Source organism: Brienomyrus brachyistius, chromosome 21, assembly GCF_023856365.1.
Source record: "Brienomyrus brachyistius isolate T26 chromosome 21, BBRACH_0.4, whole genome shotgun sequence".
Lineage (NCBI taxonomy): Eukaryota > Metazoa > Chordata > Actinopteri > Osteoglossiformes > Mormyridae > Brienomyrus > Brienomyrus brachyistius.
Window position 1 is genome coordinate 3,811,276 of NC_064553.1, and position 18,568 is coordinate 3,829,843.

The 18,568-nt window shown below is 50.4% G+C and overlaps 1 protein-coding gene and 1 long non-coding RNA gene across 2 annotated transcripts in view; one reads left to right on the top strand and one right to left on the bottom strand.

The window, feature by feature from the left end:
- Window positions 1–18,568, top strand: part of LOC125716443 (low-density lipoprotein receptor-related protein 8-like) — a 76,627-nt gene that overhangs the window by 50,328 nt on the left and 7,731 nt on the right. The window contains exons 7-14 of the mRNA XM_048988728.1: window positions 3,156–3,284; window positions 9,502–9,885; window positions 11,962–12,084; window positions 12,190–12,312; window positions 13,208–13,327; window positions 13,480–13,605; window positions 17,035–17,206; window positions 18,271–18,498. Coding sequence (XP_048844685.1) covers window positions 3,156–3,284; window positions 9,502–9,885; window positions 11,962–12,084; window positions 12,190–12,312; window positions 13,208–13,327; window positions 13,480–13,605; window positions 17,035–17,206; window positions 18,271–18,498 — 1,405 coding nt within the window. The remainder of the gene's footprint in view (window positions 1–3,155; window positions 3,285–9,501; window positions 9,886–11,961; window positions 12,085–12,189; window positions 12,313–13,207; window positions 13,328–13,479; window positions 13,606–17,034; window positions 17,207–18,270; window positions 18,499–18,568) is intronic.
- LOC125716460 (uncharacterized) lies at window positions 4,008–18,336 on the bottom strand. The gene is made up of 3 exons (XR_007384339.1): window positions 17,535–18,336; window positions 5,907–5,981; window positions 4,008–4,525 (listed from the first exon to the last, which is right to left on the bottom strand). It is a non-coding gene; the product is annotated as an uncharacterized LOC125716460 (long non-coding RNA).

Here is an 18,568-nt window from a genome sequence, read left to right on the forward strand (position 1 = left end):
TTCAGTGACGATCTGTACCAGCCCTGTGAATAACAGTGACACAGTGCTGAGCCAAACACCAGGGGGGCGCTATACCTGTGATCAGACGGCTGCCGGTTCAGATTGGTTGACTGTGCATCAACAAGGAGTCCCCGTCCTGTAGGTCATAGTTCTTTACCTGCCATGTTCAAATATTTAATTGTCGCGGGCGTCAGCTGGAATGGAGCGCAGATGTCACATGTTAGCTGTTAAAACGACTATCGTGGGCGTCTCGTCGATGTGAAATGCGTCTGGGGTCCCGCTGCATGTCAGCTGCCGTCTCCTCCCCTTGGTTCAGACCGTGGAAGTGTCCCATTTTGGAAGACTAACCAATAGATGAGGGGAATAAATTTGATCTTTTCCCCCTTAGGATTTGAACAACTGAAATCTTATTAAGAGCCAAATGAGAAATTAAAAATTGATGCTTTGTAGTCATTGAATTAATTCATATCACATTGGAACAGTACAAACAATGCGATGTGTCAACCATTAAAAGTTATATATGGGGCTGACTATTACTGGGGTAATTAGTACCGGTGATCAGTGTTATGCTGCAGTAGTAATATAGCAATAGAAAGGTTACATTGAATTTATTTTTCATGACTATCTATTGCATTTCAGTTTAGGTGTTGCTGAGGTATGATCAATTTATTATGTTTGGTAGTGGTATGTGTAAGATATTATTATAAACTAACTGCTTTGGCAACAGTGTTATTGGAGCTGAGCTTGATTATTCATCGCTGTCAGAGAAGTTAACAACCCGAGGAAGAGGGACCCTATGGATGATTATTGCTTTTATTTCTGTGGAGGAATGAGCTGCACAGTCGTGTGCCGTTTGTTTACCTGCCCGCCTGCTTCGCTCTTCGGTGGTTGGACTTTCAGTGCTCAGAGGATCACTGCACCTAAACCCGGAGTAAATTGTTTAACTGTACTGATGTGTCATGATCATTTAAGGTTCCTTTAATCTTTTGGGGGAGAACAACTACCTCGGTTTCCTGTGGCATTTCCGACTGGTTATTCCTCTCAAAATGCCTGATTGCTGCTTTCGGTTCCTGCTGTGCCTGACCATGATCTTGTTGGTCTTGTGTGGTTAATCAAAGGTCCATTGGTGACACCTAAAGCCACAGCCTTCCATGCATAGTGAGAGCTGTGGAATGTGCACTTAGGCGTTTCATTATTAAAGCTCATGGTGTTTATTGACCCTCATCATTTGGTGTCTGCTTAGATACTTAACCGCCAGATCTGTAGTGTTTAAAGCAACGAAGCAGCCATGCACCCTTCGTCTAGGGCGCCATCTTGGTTGCCGATGAACTCATGTCTGCTGCTGTCTGAAGCTGGATGGCCCTCGGGGAAGAAGCCGAGCGCCAGAGATGAGGCTCTGGACAGATAATTGGCTTCCAGATGCGTCCCCCATAGGCTCGCTCGCTTTTGAGCCCATCGTCTTATCCATCTTGTTAATTTCAAGGTCTCAGAGGAAGCCGTCAATAAATCTATCGGCCAACCTGAGCTGTCGACGGACCCGGTGGGGGTCTGCGCGTTTTCTGGAGAACCTACCTGGACAACTGTTGCCTTTCCGAAAGCACCGCTGTGCTCCAAATCCTCTTTGCCTCAGACGCTTGCTGAGGATTCTCAGTGTCAAATGGCGAGAACGTGACTAATGTATGCAGGTCCCGCTCAACAGAAATCTCAAGCGCACCGGCAGCGTCCGTCCGGCAGCCACACGGACCGAACTGGACCCATCATTGCTCTCTGTGTCTGAGTCCCACGTACAACAAGGCCGGCAGGGCGTGACGGGTGATAAATGCCACGAGGACTGCACCCCGCATCTGCGGCAACAGCCAAATGCAAAGATGGGGGAGGTAAACGTGCAGAGCTCGTGCGCTGATGATTCGCCGTGACACCCCACTTGAGGGCGGGGAGGGGGGGGGGGGGCGCACGGTGAAGTCTGTGCCAAGATTGTCCCCCCCCCCCCCAGCCCAATCCAGATTAAATGGGGCAGGATTCAAAAGGCAACCCCCTGATGGTTGGCAGTGTGTGTCTTCTGAAGATACGCCGCACACGCCGTTCTCTGTGCACTTGAAAGAGGTCCGACAACATGCAAGAAAATCCTAATTTCCCCGTATAGTCGGAAACCTATTTACCAAGCAGAGCCCGAATGGTTCTCCTGGGCGTTTATGCACAAGAAAATCCCCCCAGTTTTAGCCAATTTACTGGAATGTGTGAATTAGACACATCTTGATGAGCTCATCCAGTTTACGTGGGATGATCCTTTGTTAGCCTGCTGCGTTTTCCCGTCTCGCAACGGCAGAGCGACGCGGCTGTTCGGCGTGCTGTCGGGCCGGCGGATTTCACCGCTTCATCTTGCCTTTCCGTGTTTTGCGAGCCTCGGACGATCGACCTCCCTTCTCTGCCTCCCTGAGAGACTGCAGCAGTGTCCATTAGGCTACGTTGACATTCATTTCGCGGGGTTAAGTTGGAAAGCCCGGATTAGCATAACGCAAAGCGTTTTTTTTTTTTTTCTGCCAAAATGTGACTCTCGGTGGTGAAAGCGGGGGAGTGCGCTGCCATCGCTTGTGACCAATCCCAGGACGTCATTTATCGCCCAGTAGGCCTCTCTTGGGCCGGTAAGCGCCGGCAGACGTTTGATAAATCCTCCCATGAGACCCACGGCAGCCCAGTCGTGCCAAGTGAGCCGAGTGTGCCAGCGTGCTGGGGGGGGCGGGGGAAGTGTCCCCCAAGTAGGATTTAGCATCTTAGGAGGCTGGCAGAGAGAAGGCTGTCACCAGGCTGTGGTATAAAGAACTCATGTAAGTGGTATTGATTTTGAAGCCAGTTTCGGAATCTTAGGACTATAAAATACGATTGGTCAGTTGATGGTAACCATGGTAATATCACATGCTGCTGTGATAAGATTAACAGTTGTGTAGCCAGTGCGAGTGCTCGGCGTGGCCGGCTTTGGCGAGGGTCACTGTCACTTTGATGTATTGTAAGCGGTTCTTGCTCAGCAGACAGAAAGCAATAGGGCTGATTGCTAATGGACTTTGCTGATAGAGCCGCGGCATGCTGGGGTCACGGCCCTGTTACCGGAGCCCCTTTCCAGGCCCTGCTGAGTCTGCACCACCCTCCCGCCCCGACAGGTCGACAGACGTGCCCCCCGGAGAAGTTCGACTGCGGCGGCTCCACCAACAGGTGCGTGTCGCTGTCATGGCGATGCGACGGAGAGCGGGACTGCGAGAACGGGGCCGATGAGAAGGAGTGTGCCGCAGGTAGGTCTCAGACGGTGGGTTAGGGGCTAAAGCATTCCGCATGATTGTTAGGGTTTAAAGGATGTCTTGATTATAAAGCAGAGGGTGAAATACCTGCAGGGTTGGGGGTTCGAATCCGGCATTACTTTGCTGGTCTGTGGCATATTAAACAGCCAGGTTCTGGGGTTGTCCTCAGTGATGGCCGATGATGTTTAGCGCCCTCTTGTTCTTGGAAATGCAGATTGGGGCCCCCAAAGCCATGGGGCCCATCTTCCTGCTGATCACAGCCGGGAAGAGGCTGACAGGAGCCCCGACTCTTCATGGCTTGGTTGATACATGGGTCTCTGTGAAACGTCACAGAGAATTAGCGTCTTTTCTGGAACTTTCTTCAGGACGGCAGTTTGGTAGGAGGCCCCGCGCTGGTGTTTCTGTTCCATCTGCTCGGAACTTTATTTTGCATTTGGCCCCTGACCCATGCGATCACAGACCTCTGGAATCGGACACAGGGGTTTTAAATCTCCATCTCTCGTGGGTCAGCCGGTCCCCGGTCTCTCATCTCCTGGCTCCTAATGAGGCTGAAGCCGGGCTGTCCTCTTGTGTATCACTCCTCACTATGGCAACGTAGGAGCACAGGCTGCCTGCTTGTCTGGGTGACCTGAGTCCCATATTAGTCTGGCTGGCCGGAACTCAGTGCTGCCACCCAGCGCCCCCAAGTTGCGGGATGCTGCTGCATTGAGGGGCGTCGCTCATATGGTGTTTATGGGGACTGCAGACATGCAGGTCGAACTGCGAAGGCCTTGTGTTGGAGATTATAGCACGGGGTTGATTATGGGCCGGGTTCCTGCTGGAGACCCTAACAGATGCACTTAGGTTACCCTGAGCAGTTCATGCTTATTGGACCTATTGGTGTGGAAACCTGAGTTCCCGTAAATTCCTGGATCACTGAGGACTCCCAGAGCCTCACTGACATGTTGGCACAGCCTTTAATTCTCCTTCCTTTTACTCACACCCCTGGCTTGTGGTGCTGGGAGATTCTTAATCACGTGATCCTATTTTGGCCAATCCAATAAGCCGTCTCTGCGGCCATAACTGTGCTCATCACTGGGGGGGTTTTCCACATCATTTCCTCCTGTGGAAGCACTTATTTCTCCCAACGTTGGCAATCTCGCAGAAAAATGAGCAGGGTTGGTGAGTGCAGCAGAGCGGTGTGGGGGTGCTGTCTTCCCATGAACGGCTGCTGGTCCTGATCTAATCCAGCGCTTCTTCAGAGAGTGTAAACAAATCGATTTAGAGGAAAGAAGGGAAGAAATGAGAATCAGTGGCTTTTTTCCTGCTTGGGTAAGGCTGATTGCAGCCTTTGCACTCCCTCCATCTGGACACACACCCTCTGTCTGAAAGTGTGTGGGCACACAGTGTCACACCTGCATCTAAAATTAGCTCAGCACCTCGCATCTTTTGCCTCCAGAATCCACAAGCTCTCACTCCCTTAATTCCAAAAGTTTCTCTAAGGTCCTGATCTTCAGCTCCTTACGTGATTTTTCTTTAAGAAAATTAAATTCGTGGTCAGAAAGTTGCGTATTATATTTGTAAGCCGAGGACCCGAGTTCGTACTCTTGTGCCCAAGCGATAAACTGACGCAGGTGCACAGAGAGGGTAGATGTTTAAGCCTCTTCTTATAAAAGTGGCTGCTACGCAACTGAAGAACATAATACAACCTGCGGCGGAATGTGTAATGAAACCTCGCAGCTGCGTAAGCTGGGATCATCTGCTGTGCCTGGAAATCGCAGTATCGAGCTGGGAATTGATGGCAGTGATATTTCAGCCCCGATGATGCAGTGGCGTTCACACTGGTGATGTCAGTATACTGATTTACACTGTGTGGTGCCGAGACTCTATTAGGAGGCCTTTGCTCTTTAATGTGAGGTAATAAGCCGGCGAAAGATGGAATTACGAAGCGCCCCCTGGTGTCCTGACACGTACATTGCGGTGTCTCATCACAAAGAACCTGCACGCTGATGATGCATCTCAAGCCAGTCAGTGCCGTTAATAGCTCAGTATATCACGCCTGCATTCCCCTGCACGGTAGCTGTATTCAAACCTGTGTGCCTCTTTTGTATGAGTGAAGGCAGACATTAATAAAATGGAATGTTTTCTCCACTCTGCTTAGTGATGTATGCATTACAGATGAAATTCTTACAGAAAAGGCAGTAAAGGAAATTGATGTGGAATTAGCTAAAGTAGCCTTTGGCAGGTGGCCTTGCGTAGGTTGACTATGAGCACTGGTGTTTGATGTAAACTCGCTCGAGTTCGAATAAGTATGTGTGCAAACGCTTATGTGCCCCCCGGCAAAGTTTTGCCCTATAGGGGGTGACAAAAGAAACCATGTGTTTCTAGGAACTTGTGACCCCCTCTCTGGAAGAACAGTCCATTGCAGTGGTGCCCCAGCTCCCACCCTTGAGACAACCCTGTGCCTAATTTGTGTGGTTTTTAAAATTAATCGTGTCTGCTAATTGACTAATCCAGATGTTGAATTATACATGTGGATTTCAGCTGCAGAGCTCCTGATTATCATACAATTGCCCTTGATGAGGTGCTGGTAACGCCTCCTTTACGGAAAGGTGGAAAAGGTTCATTCACACTCACCTGGGCCCATGCAGTCCTAGGGAGAGCAGAAATAGAGGATGAACTAGTGATGTTCAGCCTGGTGTTAAATATCTCCTGTTTAAAAAAAAATAAATTATAAAAAAACTTATTAGCATGGTGATTTACGACGTGCAGTCCAGAGTAATGAATCTGTTGATGCTGGGTTTGAATAACAGCTCATTACTTTGAGAGATTAAATCACATAGAAAACTAGAAAATCCTGACATCTTATCCTGGGTCCCTTAAGAACTTTGAGTCTCCCCTTAATCTGTTGCAGTTTTTCTTAATGGACGAGAGTTAGTACTTCAGAAATCAAAATGAACCATTTTCTCTGCAAACCAAGCTACAATTTTTTATTTTTTTTTGTCGGTTTCATTCAAGCTAGCTATGTTATGAACATTTTCTTTGCAGCCTGAGTTGGCCTCTTACTCAGCAACTTTGATAATTAAGAAACCACATTTAAAAAGAGAGAGATTGCGATTAACCAAGTTAAATATTTATAACTTGGAACTGGAAATCCATTTGCTGATTTATTGCTGACCACACGCTTTCGGTTTTACGCTGAGTGTTAACCTTTGTCCTCTGAGCATATTTCTGGCTCCAGTGTGGAGGTTTTTAGTTGAATTTCTAGGTGTCAATATGCTACGTTTCTGGGAATAGCAGCTCCGCAGGCCAGCTTCGTGTCCATGCTCCCTGCCCTGGTTTGATTTCCTCCTTGTTTGTCACCTAATAAGATCCAGTTGCCTAAAAGCAACCCACTGTAGATTTTATCCCACAAATACCTGCCTGTATATCTCCTCATCAGAGACCATATTAGTCACGCTGTTTGACTGGTGTCTGCTGGTGTGAATAATGTTTGTTAGCAGTGGGAATTATGCACTTAAAAGCAGATCAGACGTGCCGAAAAGTCGAATTTTATAAATATCAATTACGCCGCCGGTTCCTGGTAGTCTGGGACTATCGCGTTTTTGCAGATTGTCTTCACCTTTCTCCCCTGTGTCCTTTTATTTTTTAGAAAATCCTCCCTGTCTGGAGAAGTTTATGGGGCCTCCGAAGTAGCGTGAAGCATTAATGCGGCAGTATTTTTAAAGCAGCTTGTAGGAGCCTCGCTAAGCGCCGGATTAGCAGTGTGAGGGCACAGCGTTTGACATGCACTATTTAATCACCCCGTGTTCCTGTTTTTTGGTATTGCCCCAAGCTGCTGGGAGTCCTGGGTAATGAAGTTCATCTTGACGTAACCCCCCCCCCTTGGATCTTAATTGTCAGAATTGCCGACCGTGAGGAGTTTGATAGACTGCCCCTGAGCACCGGCAGGCGTGATGTTCAGGCCTTCAGCTTTAGAGTTATACCGAGGATTGGGAAGGGCGACCTGGCCCAGTGCAGTGAAGGACCCTTTGATGGCTGCTGTCATCTGACGCTTTGACTTCCTGTCGCGGGTATCGTGGCTCTGATAGGTTGTTGGCATTCATGCAATGTCTTTACCAAAAGGGTTATGGGACCGAACAGAGCCGTCCTCATTTTAATATTTCCCCGAAGGGGATGTAACTGTGTGAAATATGAATTAGGTGTTTTGGATGGTAATGCACGCTTTTTATGAGAATATCCAAATCATGAATATTTTATAGCAGATTTTGCTTTTTTCACACCCCCCCCCCGCCTCAGATAAGTATACTTGCAATGGGGCCGGGGCTGGGCCGGCTTGGGCGTGCTTGATGGTCGTTGGATGCCTGCCATTCTGCAGAAGCCAGGGAGACCAAAAGAAAAATGGCTGTTCTGTTGAGTCCTGAAGACCACGCTGTTGATTTGTTGCTGACTTCCACTAACCAGCTGAAGAGTCATGGTATAATATGCAGCCTTGATTACAACAAGTGCGTCATTTTGGAGATGAGTGGTAATAATGCTGTGAGGTGATAAGCTGTGATAGATGAAAGCACTTCTTCATTTTGTCAGGTTTAGATCACAGCTTGGCTTTTGGGCTGAGGGTCCCTCTCTTACCTGTGGTCATTGACAGGGGTGCCGGGGGGGGCTGCTGGATGGTAATGAATGAGTGACAGGAGGTGTGTCTGAGTATAGTAAGCCAGACTGGCAGGTGCTGATAGCAGGACCGGTGGAGGGGGGTGACGTTCACCACAAATGACATTCACCGTTCCTCTGTGTGGTGGCTCGGCATCTACCCACCCTAACCCCCACAGGGCCTGGCTCAGAACTTAATTACGGCTGCATTTAAACCGATTTAACCACTGCATCAGTAAACTCTTCCCCAGTACGGAGTCCTTTGATCAGCAGACTGGCCCCCAACTCGCGGCCTTTCCTACCACCAGAGGCTTCCTCTCGCTGCTAGTGGTTGCTGTCATTTATCAACTCTGCCCTCATACGCGGCACTTTTTTTATGGTGTTTGTTGTTCAGTAACATCTCATGCTACGTTAACTGAGTGCCAGTAAAGGTTAGCGGTATGGCGCGTTGACGGCGCCAATAGTAAGCATAGGCATGCAACTTCCAGGAACCACTACGGTGGTTTCGGTCCACAGGTTCTCTTCCCAAGCTTTAGGAATTCTGCTGTTTCTTGAGCTGATTCGTTTACATTAGTGCAATATTCCTAGTGTTGTCATGGCCCAGTCAGACCAGATTAATTTAATTGATACGACATTAGCTAGCCGAGTCGGACCCTCAAGGGGACTCTGCATTTATTGCGATTGATTGCACGGCTCCTCCAGTCTTGCTTGGAACACATTTGTGCTTTGACCATTTTCGCATTTACTTATTTCGAAGATGCTTTTATCCAGAATAGTATCCGATCGCAAATGCAGGTCCAGCCCATCCCTGGAGCTCACACCGAGCATGGGATCGGAACCGGTGATATTCTGATCACGGGCTTAGAGTCCTAAGCCACTGAACCACACACCGCTGCACGCTGTATTCTCGTCTGCCTAAAATGTCACCTCCTGTAAGGTTTGGGGCACTGATCCGTAGATAAAATGTCTGTGGACGTTGTTGCTAATTGGGTTTCGGGTTTAATTCGCTCTTTCAGACTGGCGTTAGACCTCGCATGCCACACTGTCTGCAGCCCTGGCCGGAGGGGGCTCTGTCAGCTGGGCTGAGCTTTCGGGTTTTGTGAGATGTTCACTCAGTTGTGAACTAGGCTGCCTCAGACACAATATCCGTCATTCTTAATATTTCTTTCTGGTTCCACAACTGGTGCTTTTATCTGTCTCTCTGGATGAATGTTTGCTGGAGCAATTCGGTTTGAGTGCCTTTAAGAGCTGCTCAATAGGGCCTTCAGGCTTATGAGCCTTAACCATTACGCCACCTGCTGTAATGCCAGCTCTGTAAACTGTGTACATGATGGGGGTAGAATGTTTCGGAAGCCTCAGCGCCATAGCATTGTTCATCGCTCCTTTAAACTATAGTGAGCCATTAAGTCATGGCCTTCCCACTTTAGCGGAATGCTAAAGCCATTAGCGCTGTCATGAAATGGACCGTACCACTTAAGCAGTGAGGGGGGGGGAGATATGGAGTCAATGAGCCAGGATAAGGGGGCGACCCAGTAACTGCTGCTGCTTCTCTTCACATGAGTGTCTCCCCCGCCCCCCCCAGACGCCAAAGCCTGTGGCAGTGACGAGTTCCAGTGCGCCGACCACAAGTGCGTGGCGAGCTCGCTGCGCTGCGATGGCGACGACGACTGCGGCGACGGCAGCGACGAGGAGGCATGCGCCGCGCCCACCTGTGGCCCGCACCAATTCCGCTGTGACAACTCGGAGTGCGTGCCGCTACTGTGGAGCTGCGACGGCGACCCTGACTGTGCCGATCGCTCCGACGAGTCTGCGGAGCGCTGTGGCACGCGCCGCACAGCTCCTCCCATCCCCGGATCCCGATGTGGCCCCGCCGAGTTCCGGTGTGGCAGTGGCGAGTGTGTGCGCCTGGCCTGGAAATGCGACGGCGACGGTGACTGCAAGGACAAGTCTGATGAAGTGGACTGCCGTGAGTGGCCCCGCCCCTCGCTGACCATGTGACCCAGGCCTCATCCATTTACACCCTACGGCACCCCCAATCTGCATGCTGTAAACATGTTGATAGGAAATTAATAAGATATTAAAAGCTTATTGATACACAGGTGTTATGCATTAATGTGGTGTGATGTGATGCTGGCATATCGTTTTATCCATCCATACATCTATCCATTTTCAGTGCCTATCCTGTAGGCTATAGGTGCGAGGCAGGGGATAACCCAGGATGAGGTGCCAACTCATCACGGGGCAAACTCACGCACCAGTCACTCACACCCATGGGCAGTTTGGTAACTGCAGTTCACATTAGCGTGTTCTGGGAGAAACTGGAGCCCCCGGAGGAAAACATGGGGAGAACATACAAACTACACATGGAGCCATGCAGAGACTCGAACCCTGGGCACATATTGTATTAGTAGTAATTGTATATGAGATGTGTCTGTGATTCTCAAGGCAAGTTTATGTGCACAGACGAATGGATCTTGGATTTGACATAGACATAGAGACAGACAGGCCTGGGGGCTTAATGATGACTCTTCATTTCTCAGCTTGTGGCAGGCACACACTTACGGCCCTCATCCCTGTGTGCATCTGCCTCCGGTGCTCATTAATAGGCAGTAATAGGTACGGCTTCCCCCTACTGCTCCCCAGTCCGCCTGGCGACGGAGCCGTTTATGATCCCATGTCCCGATTCTGTCCCTCCCGTGACTGACAGAGTGGCTGTAAATGGATGTGACGTTTGCAGAATTGGTTCACTGGCTGATTCGTTCACCTATGATGAGATGTAATGCGCGGTTAATGAAGACGGAAAACGGTAGAAACGATTCAGGGCTGTCCCCAGTAGTGCTTGTGTGTGTGCGCGTGTGTGTCTGGGTCTGTGTGTGTGTGTGAGAGCTGCAGGGCCTCTCAGGTCCTCGTTTTAAGTAAATGCTACGTTTGGTTTGGTTATTTTTCTTCTCCAGCTTCATCGCTCTCCATCATTCCTTCATCCTGCCTTTTGAATTTTGAGTTCTGCTGTGAATTATTTGAGCCATCAAACGCGCGACCCAAATGAATGCGTTCGCTCTCCATCCATCCCAGAGTGTTCAGCCGGGTCGTGATCAGGGCCCCCTGTCTGCTGCTTTGGCTTCTCCCCCTCCCCCGACCCCCGACCCCCGCCCCCCGCCCCCCGCCGTCACCCTTCCTCGCACTGACCGCTGCAGTCTCTGCGTCTCTTCCCGTTTGCACCTTGAACGCAGTTCTCGTTAACACTCCTGTGCTGCGGGAGAGGTGAAAGGTCACGGGTATCTTTCGTTGGGGGAGTGTGACGGTGGGGGGGGGGGGCTCTGGATGGGGCAGGAAGCGTGGATGTTGAGGGGTTGCTAGGCAACCCTTTGATTTACCCTAACATTTTAAGAGTGTAAAGCGGGCCGAGGGGGCGTGGTTAGGAATAGCAAGGAAAGCTTTGCGGCGATCTGTCGTCCTGACAGCCGTCTGCCAGCCTGATAAACAGCTGCGGGTTCAAATATAATGTGCCCAATATATAAGGTGTCAAATTAGCCCCGTTAGTTATTCGCTGTTTGTCTTATGTAGCAAATGATAATCTGGTGGCAGGCAGGAACACTGTGTGTAATTTATTACCGGCACACAGTCGACTTTTAATAAAAGTGTCTTTCATTTTCATGAGATCTGGTACTCGCTACTGTAATTTAATTTGAATAATAATTCATACAATGGTTTATATAAAACCGGTGCTCTTGTGCTGTAATATTTATTGAATCTGGGAATTTTAATAACTTTTTTCATTTTGGATGGAAATTGTTCATCGGCGTTCTGTGCTAAGCTCTCTGGTGGATGTGTCTGAGAGATCTGGTAGGGGTCTGTTATTGTTTTAATAACACTCATTTGCATCGTCGGGGGGGGGGGGGGGGGGGGTGCCTTGTGCTCGGCGGCCTGCCACAGATTCCTCCAGGCTGATCCTGTTGTTCAGGAAATGTGGAGCCTTGTGTGGTTCCTCTCGGAATGCGAGGGGCGGCCCCTTTAAGAGAGCGTGCACCTGTTTTCCCTGCAGCCCTGCTGACGTGTCGCCCTGACGAGTTCCAGTGCAGCGACGGCTCCTGCATCCACGGCACCAAGCAGTGTGACAAGGTGCACGACTGTCCCGACTCCAGCGACGAGGCTGGATGCATTAACGGTGAGCGCCATCAGCCGGCACGGGGTCACGCGGCGGAGCTGAGCTGCTTCCTCACGCTTCCTCACATCAACACCACGCCCCCCCCCCCCTTCCCCCCCCCCCCAGCCACCAAGTGCGAAGGGCCCCAGAAGTTTATGTGCAAGAACGGAGAGTGCATCGAGGGCAGCCGCGTGTGCGACACTAACCGGGACTGCAAGGACTGGTCCGACGAGCCGGCCAAGGAGTGCGGTGAGGCCGGCTGCTTGCACCCCGCAGACATCTGGGCTCTCCTGTTGGACCTTTAAGATATCCAGATGTTTTCCTGAAGAAAAACACCTCTGGTTTTCGAAAGAACACCAACAGTGCGCACTATGAGTAAACTAGCCTCGCCCTCCCCCAGTGAAGATTTCAGACTGAGGGCACTTGCACTATAGTTGCCCGTTTAGATGATGAACAGAGCGGGGGACATGACTTTAAGCTCCTGCTTCTCAGTGACTCCCCAAATCTGACGTGCGTGTCACAGGAAACCCGCGTGTCTCCCCCAGACAGCCTGCGGGGTGACCTGCCCTGCCTTTCGTCATCCCTCATGCTTGAGTGGGTGGGCTCTTTGAATGTTTTTCGAAAGAGGGGAAACCCCAAGCTCTTCGTGATAGATTTCTAAAAATTCCTGCCGCTCCCCTCTTGGGGGGGGGCCACCGCCTCATCCTCATTTAGTCATTAATGGAAAGCATATAACAACCTTCATGTCCCCTAATTGTTAATTTCCCGCCTTTATTCACGGGAGGACAGATGAGGCTCCACAAAATTAGAACGAGCACAGCGGGTACCGGCTAGAGTCTCTCCAAGGACCCTGCCTGGGACCGGGGGTACAGAACTAACCGATATAACACCGCTGTGGACATTAAGGAGAAGACAGAAGATGCCCCCTGGTGGCCTGTTGTGTCTGGACAGGTGTTGGGGGGAGTTCATGCAAATGTTGCCCGCGATTCTCTTCGCATTCTCCATGAGAATGGACGTTCCTACCCAGCATGCCTTTGGTGTAGTGCGCACACAATAACAGGGACAGGAAGTAAAGCTACTCCTATTGACTGTCACGCTCCCATGGTCCGCCTTGACCTCTGACCCCCATGTGCCCCTCCCCCAGGTCTGAACGAGTGTGCCATCAACAATGGCGGCTGCTCCCACATCTGCACTGATCGCCGAATCGGCTACGAGTGCGGCTGCCCCCCAGGATACAAGCTTCTGGACAAGAAGACGTGTGGAGGTGATTGGCTTTCGGCCCGAGCCCGCCCCCCCCCCTTTGTCTGCGAACTGCCGTGCCCAACCTCCTCCCCCGAAGACCCCTGACCTACTTGCAGTGGAGGTTACCATGACATTATTAATGCTTTTTCAATGCCCCCTACCCCTCCTTCACAGATATAGATGAATGCGCCAACCCCAATGCCTGCAGCCAGATCTGCATCAACTACAAAGGCGACTACAAATGCGAGTGTTACGAGGGCTACGAGATGGACCCCGTCACCAAGACCTGCAAGGCGGAGGGTGAGGCATGCCGAGGGGTGACGACCTCACACACACTGTCCTTTGGGCCCAGCGCCAATCGAACCGCCTTCCTGTTTGCTGTTCCCACAGCATGCATTGTGTGTATGTGTGTGTGTGTTTGTGTGTGTTGGGGTTTGTCATTGAAATGCCCAGAGTCTTGCTGCGGCGAAGGGATCATTTACAAAGCGCCTTGCTTTTCATCGTTTATTGAATGCCGACGTTATTTTTCACGTCCCCTGTGTGTGTGCGTTCTTTTGTGCCTTTGATTGTGTTTTTCTTTTGATGGTTTGATTGAGGGAGGCTCGAATTGGAATCCACATCCCTCACTTTCCGCAGAAACTTTCACCGGTGCTTCGTATCCTAAAAAGCTCCCGTGATTAGGACAGTCTGACGCAAAATTGCCGCTGTTTGCCTCTCAGATGGGCAATGCACAGAAATTAGTTACTCTCCGTATCGGGCACTTTGAGAGACCTGTATAAATGCTATACATCATCATTGTTGTGGCTTTTTTTATTAATGAAGCAGGGATTCGTGCCCGTTTTCCTTTCCGCCGGTTAAATTCCCGGTTCGGAAGTCCTGCTAAAGAAAACTGAGCTTGTAAGATCCTACCTTAGGCTGGATAATTGTGGTCTGTCACATGGACTACCAACTTCCTACTGGGATGTTTATGCCAAATGGGTTGAAACCGTCATTAGTACTGGCTTAGAGGGTCCTTTATTTCAGTCCAATTTCCAGCAGTTCAAGGGGGTTAACTGTGAGCTTTAGTTTCAAGTCTCTGTAATGAGGAGAGTCAATTTGAGGTGAGTGATGTAATATAACTGTATTCCCATCCTTGTGGATTTATATAGAGCTTTCCGGAAAGTGCCATCAGTTGATTCAGTGAGAGTCTCCTCCTGTCAGATACCTCGATGGATGTAAACGGAGTCCCCACGCTCGCCCACGTGAACTAGGACCCTTATTTAGGGCCCTAGTACGTCTGTGAGGTTTATCTCCTGCCGTATGTTTCCGACTCCCCTGTGTCTCTCCAGCGTCCCGTCCATGTGGCGCCTTAATGTGTTTGTTCACGTTTCACCCCCAGAAGCAAATGTTCCTAGAAGCAAACGTTTACAATGTGCTGGACGCGTGTCGACGTCCACGTCCGTGCGTTCTGCGGGTCCCGTCGTGGCACGTTAGAGCTCCTGTACCGAACTGAAGGGCTTAAGCAGAGGGGAAATTCGGTTTTCAGCCAAAGAGAGAAGATACCTTTGCTCTCCTTCTGCCAACTGCGAGTCCAGTTGGATTCGTTGGGCTTCGGTTCACGTTCTTGCCATCAGCAATTATTCTCTGACAGGATTTGCTGAGGCTTCTGAACATCCACCGTAAAGAGAAGTCGTCAGATGTCCCTAAATGGATCCTGAAAGTTCAATCTGCTTTTGTGAAGCACGTTACGCTTCAGGGGTGTTGGCGATCCCGTTCGACACGGTGGGGGTTTGAGCGGTGCTGCTTGGGGCCTGCCTACTGACGCTGGAGGTCATCATGCTGATTTCAGAGCGTGCCTCCTCCCGTCGAGGCAGATGTTGTGGCCCGTGGTTCCTGTAGCCTTCCTCTGCAGTGTGTGCGTTGATGAGAATAAGCGCTTCGCGTTTCAAGTGGTTTGAACCCCAGAGAAGGTGTATGAGGGTTGCCCGGGGAAATGAAAATATTGTTCAATTACTTGAGGAAAACCTATCACCCTGTTTGGGTCGGCGTGCTAATTTCCAAAGCCGGTCGGAGATTGCAGTGGGGGTTAGCGACGGGAAAATGGGCCCTGCGGTGCAATCAAATGTGACAGGGACTCGAGGTATCGTCATGGTGACACGCCAAAGGCATCTCTCTGCTACTGTCCATCTGGAATATTGCAGAAAATGGGCAGAGCAGCTTCGATGCGATGCGACATCATGTTAATAAGCCCCACCTCCCTCTGGGGCTAATCGCTCCTGTTTAGTCTGTGTCACCGTCTTCCTATCAGCCCCTGGCTACAACCCCCCCTCCCCCCCCCCCTTTCATAAAATTGCCCTGTCCAAATTATAACTTCAGCAAGCACTGAAGGTAGGCTCCCACTGCCTTTTTGGGGGGATCGTCAGCTTTATGGAGCGATGAGTCATGCCTTACTGTTCCCATTCATAATTCCCTATGCAAGGCCCTTTGCTGAATCTTCATCTTGCTCTCCATGAGACATATGCAGGTGAGTTGGGGGGGGGGGGGTCTCCCATGATATATTTGTGCCAGATGGCAGTCCCTGGGTGACAGCAAGTTTGGGGTCCCATCGCAGGGTCTGCCAGTATGCAGAGCTCCTGGGTCAGTTGGGGGTTCAGGGCCTTGCTCAGGGGTCCAGTGGCAGTGATCAGTCTGCCAGCCCCAGGATTTGAACTGATGACCCTCAGGTCACAGGCACAGTGCCCTAACCGGCTTAGCCACACACCACCCCATGGATTGTAGGGGAATTGAGGATAAACGCTTAGTGGCAACAGCCGCAGTAGGTTGGGAACTTAGTGCCCCATGGAGTCCCGAGCTGCCAAACGGCTGGATCAGTCCGGCTTGGGATAGCAGAACCTTTAAAAAGTCTGCCTTCAGGTGTTTGTTTCGTGCGTTAGACCCGAAGCTCAGCGTTACCAGTTTGTTCTGCTTTCAGTTTTTTTCCTCTGTACAGGAAAGGGAGGGCTTCCCAGCGCTCACCGTCGGTGGGGGACGAGAAACCACAACAATCAGTTTAATTTATACAGTGTCTTTTTATATACTCAGGTGAAAAACAGTCAGTAAGAATCTAAGTGTCTCGCGGTATAAAGCAATAAAATTGCAGGAAAAAATCTAACAAAAACATAAAAAGAGAAAATAAAATGGTAAATATAGGGCGGGTTCTGGTGCTGAAAATGTGCGGCAGTCTGGCTAAAGGTCAGCGCAGAGAGTAGAGCGAGGAAACTGGTTCCAGCTTGTATATTTTGGGACACTATGCTAATAGTTTGTGTAGCAAAGGGGATATTTAATTGCATGGTGACTGCAAGGATAGGGAACCAGTCATTGGAATCTGGAGTCTGGCAGAATCCACAGGCCATACTTTCCAGTTAAAAGTCAGTCTTGGGTTCCGAATTTAAGCTTCCGGATTCCAGCAGGGACGGTAAATCGGCCTCTGCCGTCACGTTTGGTTTGAACATGCTTGGAAACGTGAATCCGTAATTATGGCTCTGTGGTTCTGACGCGCAGCTTCAGTGTGAAGGTTTTTATCTTTTCATTTGCTTTTTAATCAGAGGAGCCGGCAGAATATTAAATGAATGTTAACATGGGATCACAGACGGGTTCCGTTCGCTTTCCACATCACTGGAGTCACATGAGTAGATGGGGGCGGGGCTAAGGCACCACAGCCGTCTCCCTGCTCTGTACTGATCCCTGTGTCCTCCCCGTTTGCCACATCAGGCAAGACCCCCTACCTGATGTTCACTAACCGGCACGAGATCCGCCGCATCGACCTAGTGAAGAGGGACTACACGCAGGTGGGGCCCACGCTGAAGAACGTGGTGGCGCTGGACGTCGACGTGTCCACCAACAGGATGTACTGGTGTGATCTGTTCCACCGCAAGATCTACAGGTGACTGGCATGAAGCCTCTGGCGTGTCGTGACCTCTGACCTCTGACTGCGCTCAGAGTACTTGGATTGAAATGTTTCAAAATAGCTGTTGCGAAACAAAGGTGAAGTGTAACTCTTTAGTCTTAGAATATTTCGAGATGCCAGGATATTTTCAGTAACGCAAGCCAATCCTCAGGCTGGGTTTTCTGGGCTCTGGTCCAGCTCTGGCCATCTGAAATACCCAGAGGCGAGCTTCATTCCTCCAGTGTCTCTGAAACACAGTTGAATGCAGCGCGTAGCTCGCAATCGTGCCTCTGAAGCCTCGTTTTAATCTTCACGCGGCACTGACCTCGTTCTCGCTCCTCACCGAGATGCTTAGAAGAGGAACCGTAATGCAGGCCTCTGACGCGAGTCTCCCCAACACCCGACAGCGCTGACTCTTCTCAAAAACAAAGTTTAGGAGAAGAAACAGCCGAAACTTTGGAAGAACTTCACCCACTTTTCCTCCTCAGCTCTGCTGGCGAGTCTCAGCGCCATATACTGTGATTTATGTGGCTGTCCTGCTCCGCTAATTAATTCTGATTAGCGCCACTCAGGTCGATGAGACCTAACCCTCCAACAGTAATTAAGATGGTTAAGGCCTGGACAGAAACATTTGCAATTAGGATTGCAATCTGCTTTCTATGTTTATCCAATTAATATGGGGTAATTCTGATCAGTACCCTTCTCTATGACCTGCAGACTAATATACCTCTCATTTGAACTGCAGGGCTGAGTGGATTCTCCTTATCTTTGTCCTGTCCTGTTCCGCTGCCTATAAACTAGCCTAATTAGGTCACCGCCTTCCTAATAATAGACATCTCGGTGGATTGTGTTCGTAAGGGGCATTAGGCAGAGATGCCTCTCCTGAAGAGTGCCACTCTGTTTGCAGTAGGAGGAAAACAAGGTACTAAGACAGAGGAACTGGCTGTCTGGGGTTGCAGTGGGTGCTGCATGATGATGTGCTGTGTCGGACGTGTCCTGCTGCAGGTCCGTGCCAGTGTGATTGCGTGTGACCGCTGTGCCCTTGTCTGTTCTCTCTCCAGTGCGCACATCAGCAAGGCCAGTGACTCCTTCCAGCAGGTGACCCTGATCGACTCGGCGCTGCTCTTGCCTGGGGGCCTGGCTCTGGACTGGGTCCACAAGAACCTGTACTGGACCGACTCCGGGGAGAAGAGCATCTCCATGACGACGGTGGATGGCAAGAAGAGAAGGGTCCTGATCAACACAGACCTGAGCGAGCCCCGCGCCATCGCCGTCGACCCCAAGCAAGGGTGAGAACGCTGGGTTCGACACTGGGAACGGGGGGTAGAGGAGGTGAGCCAGGAGTGATTTTAGTATGTT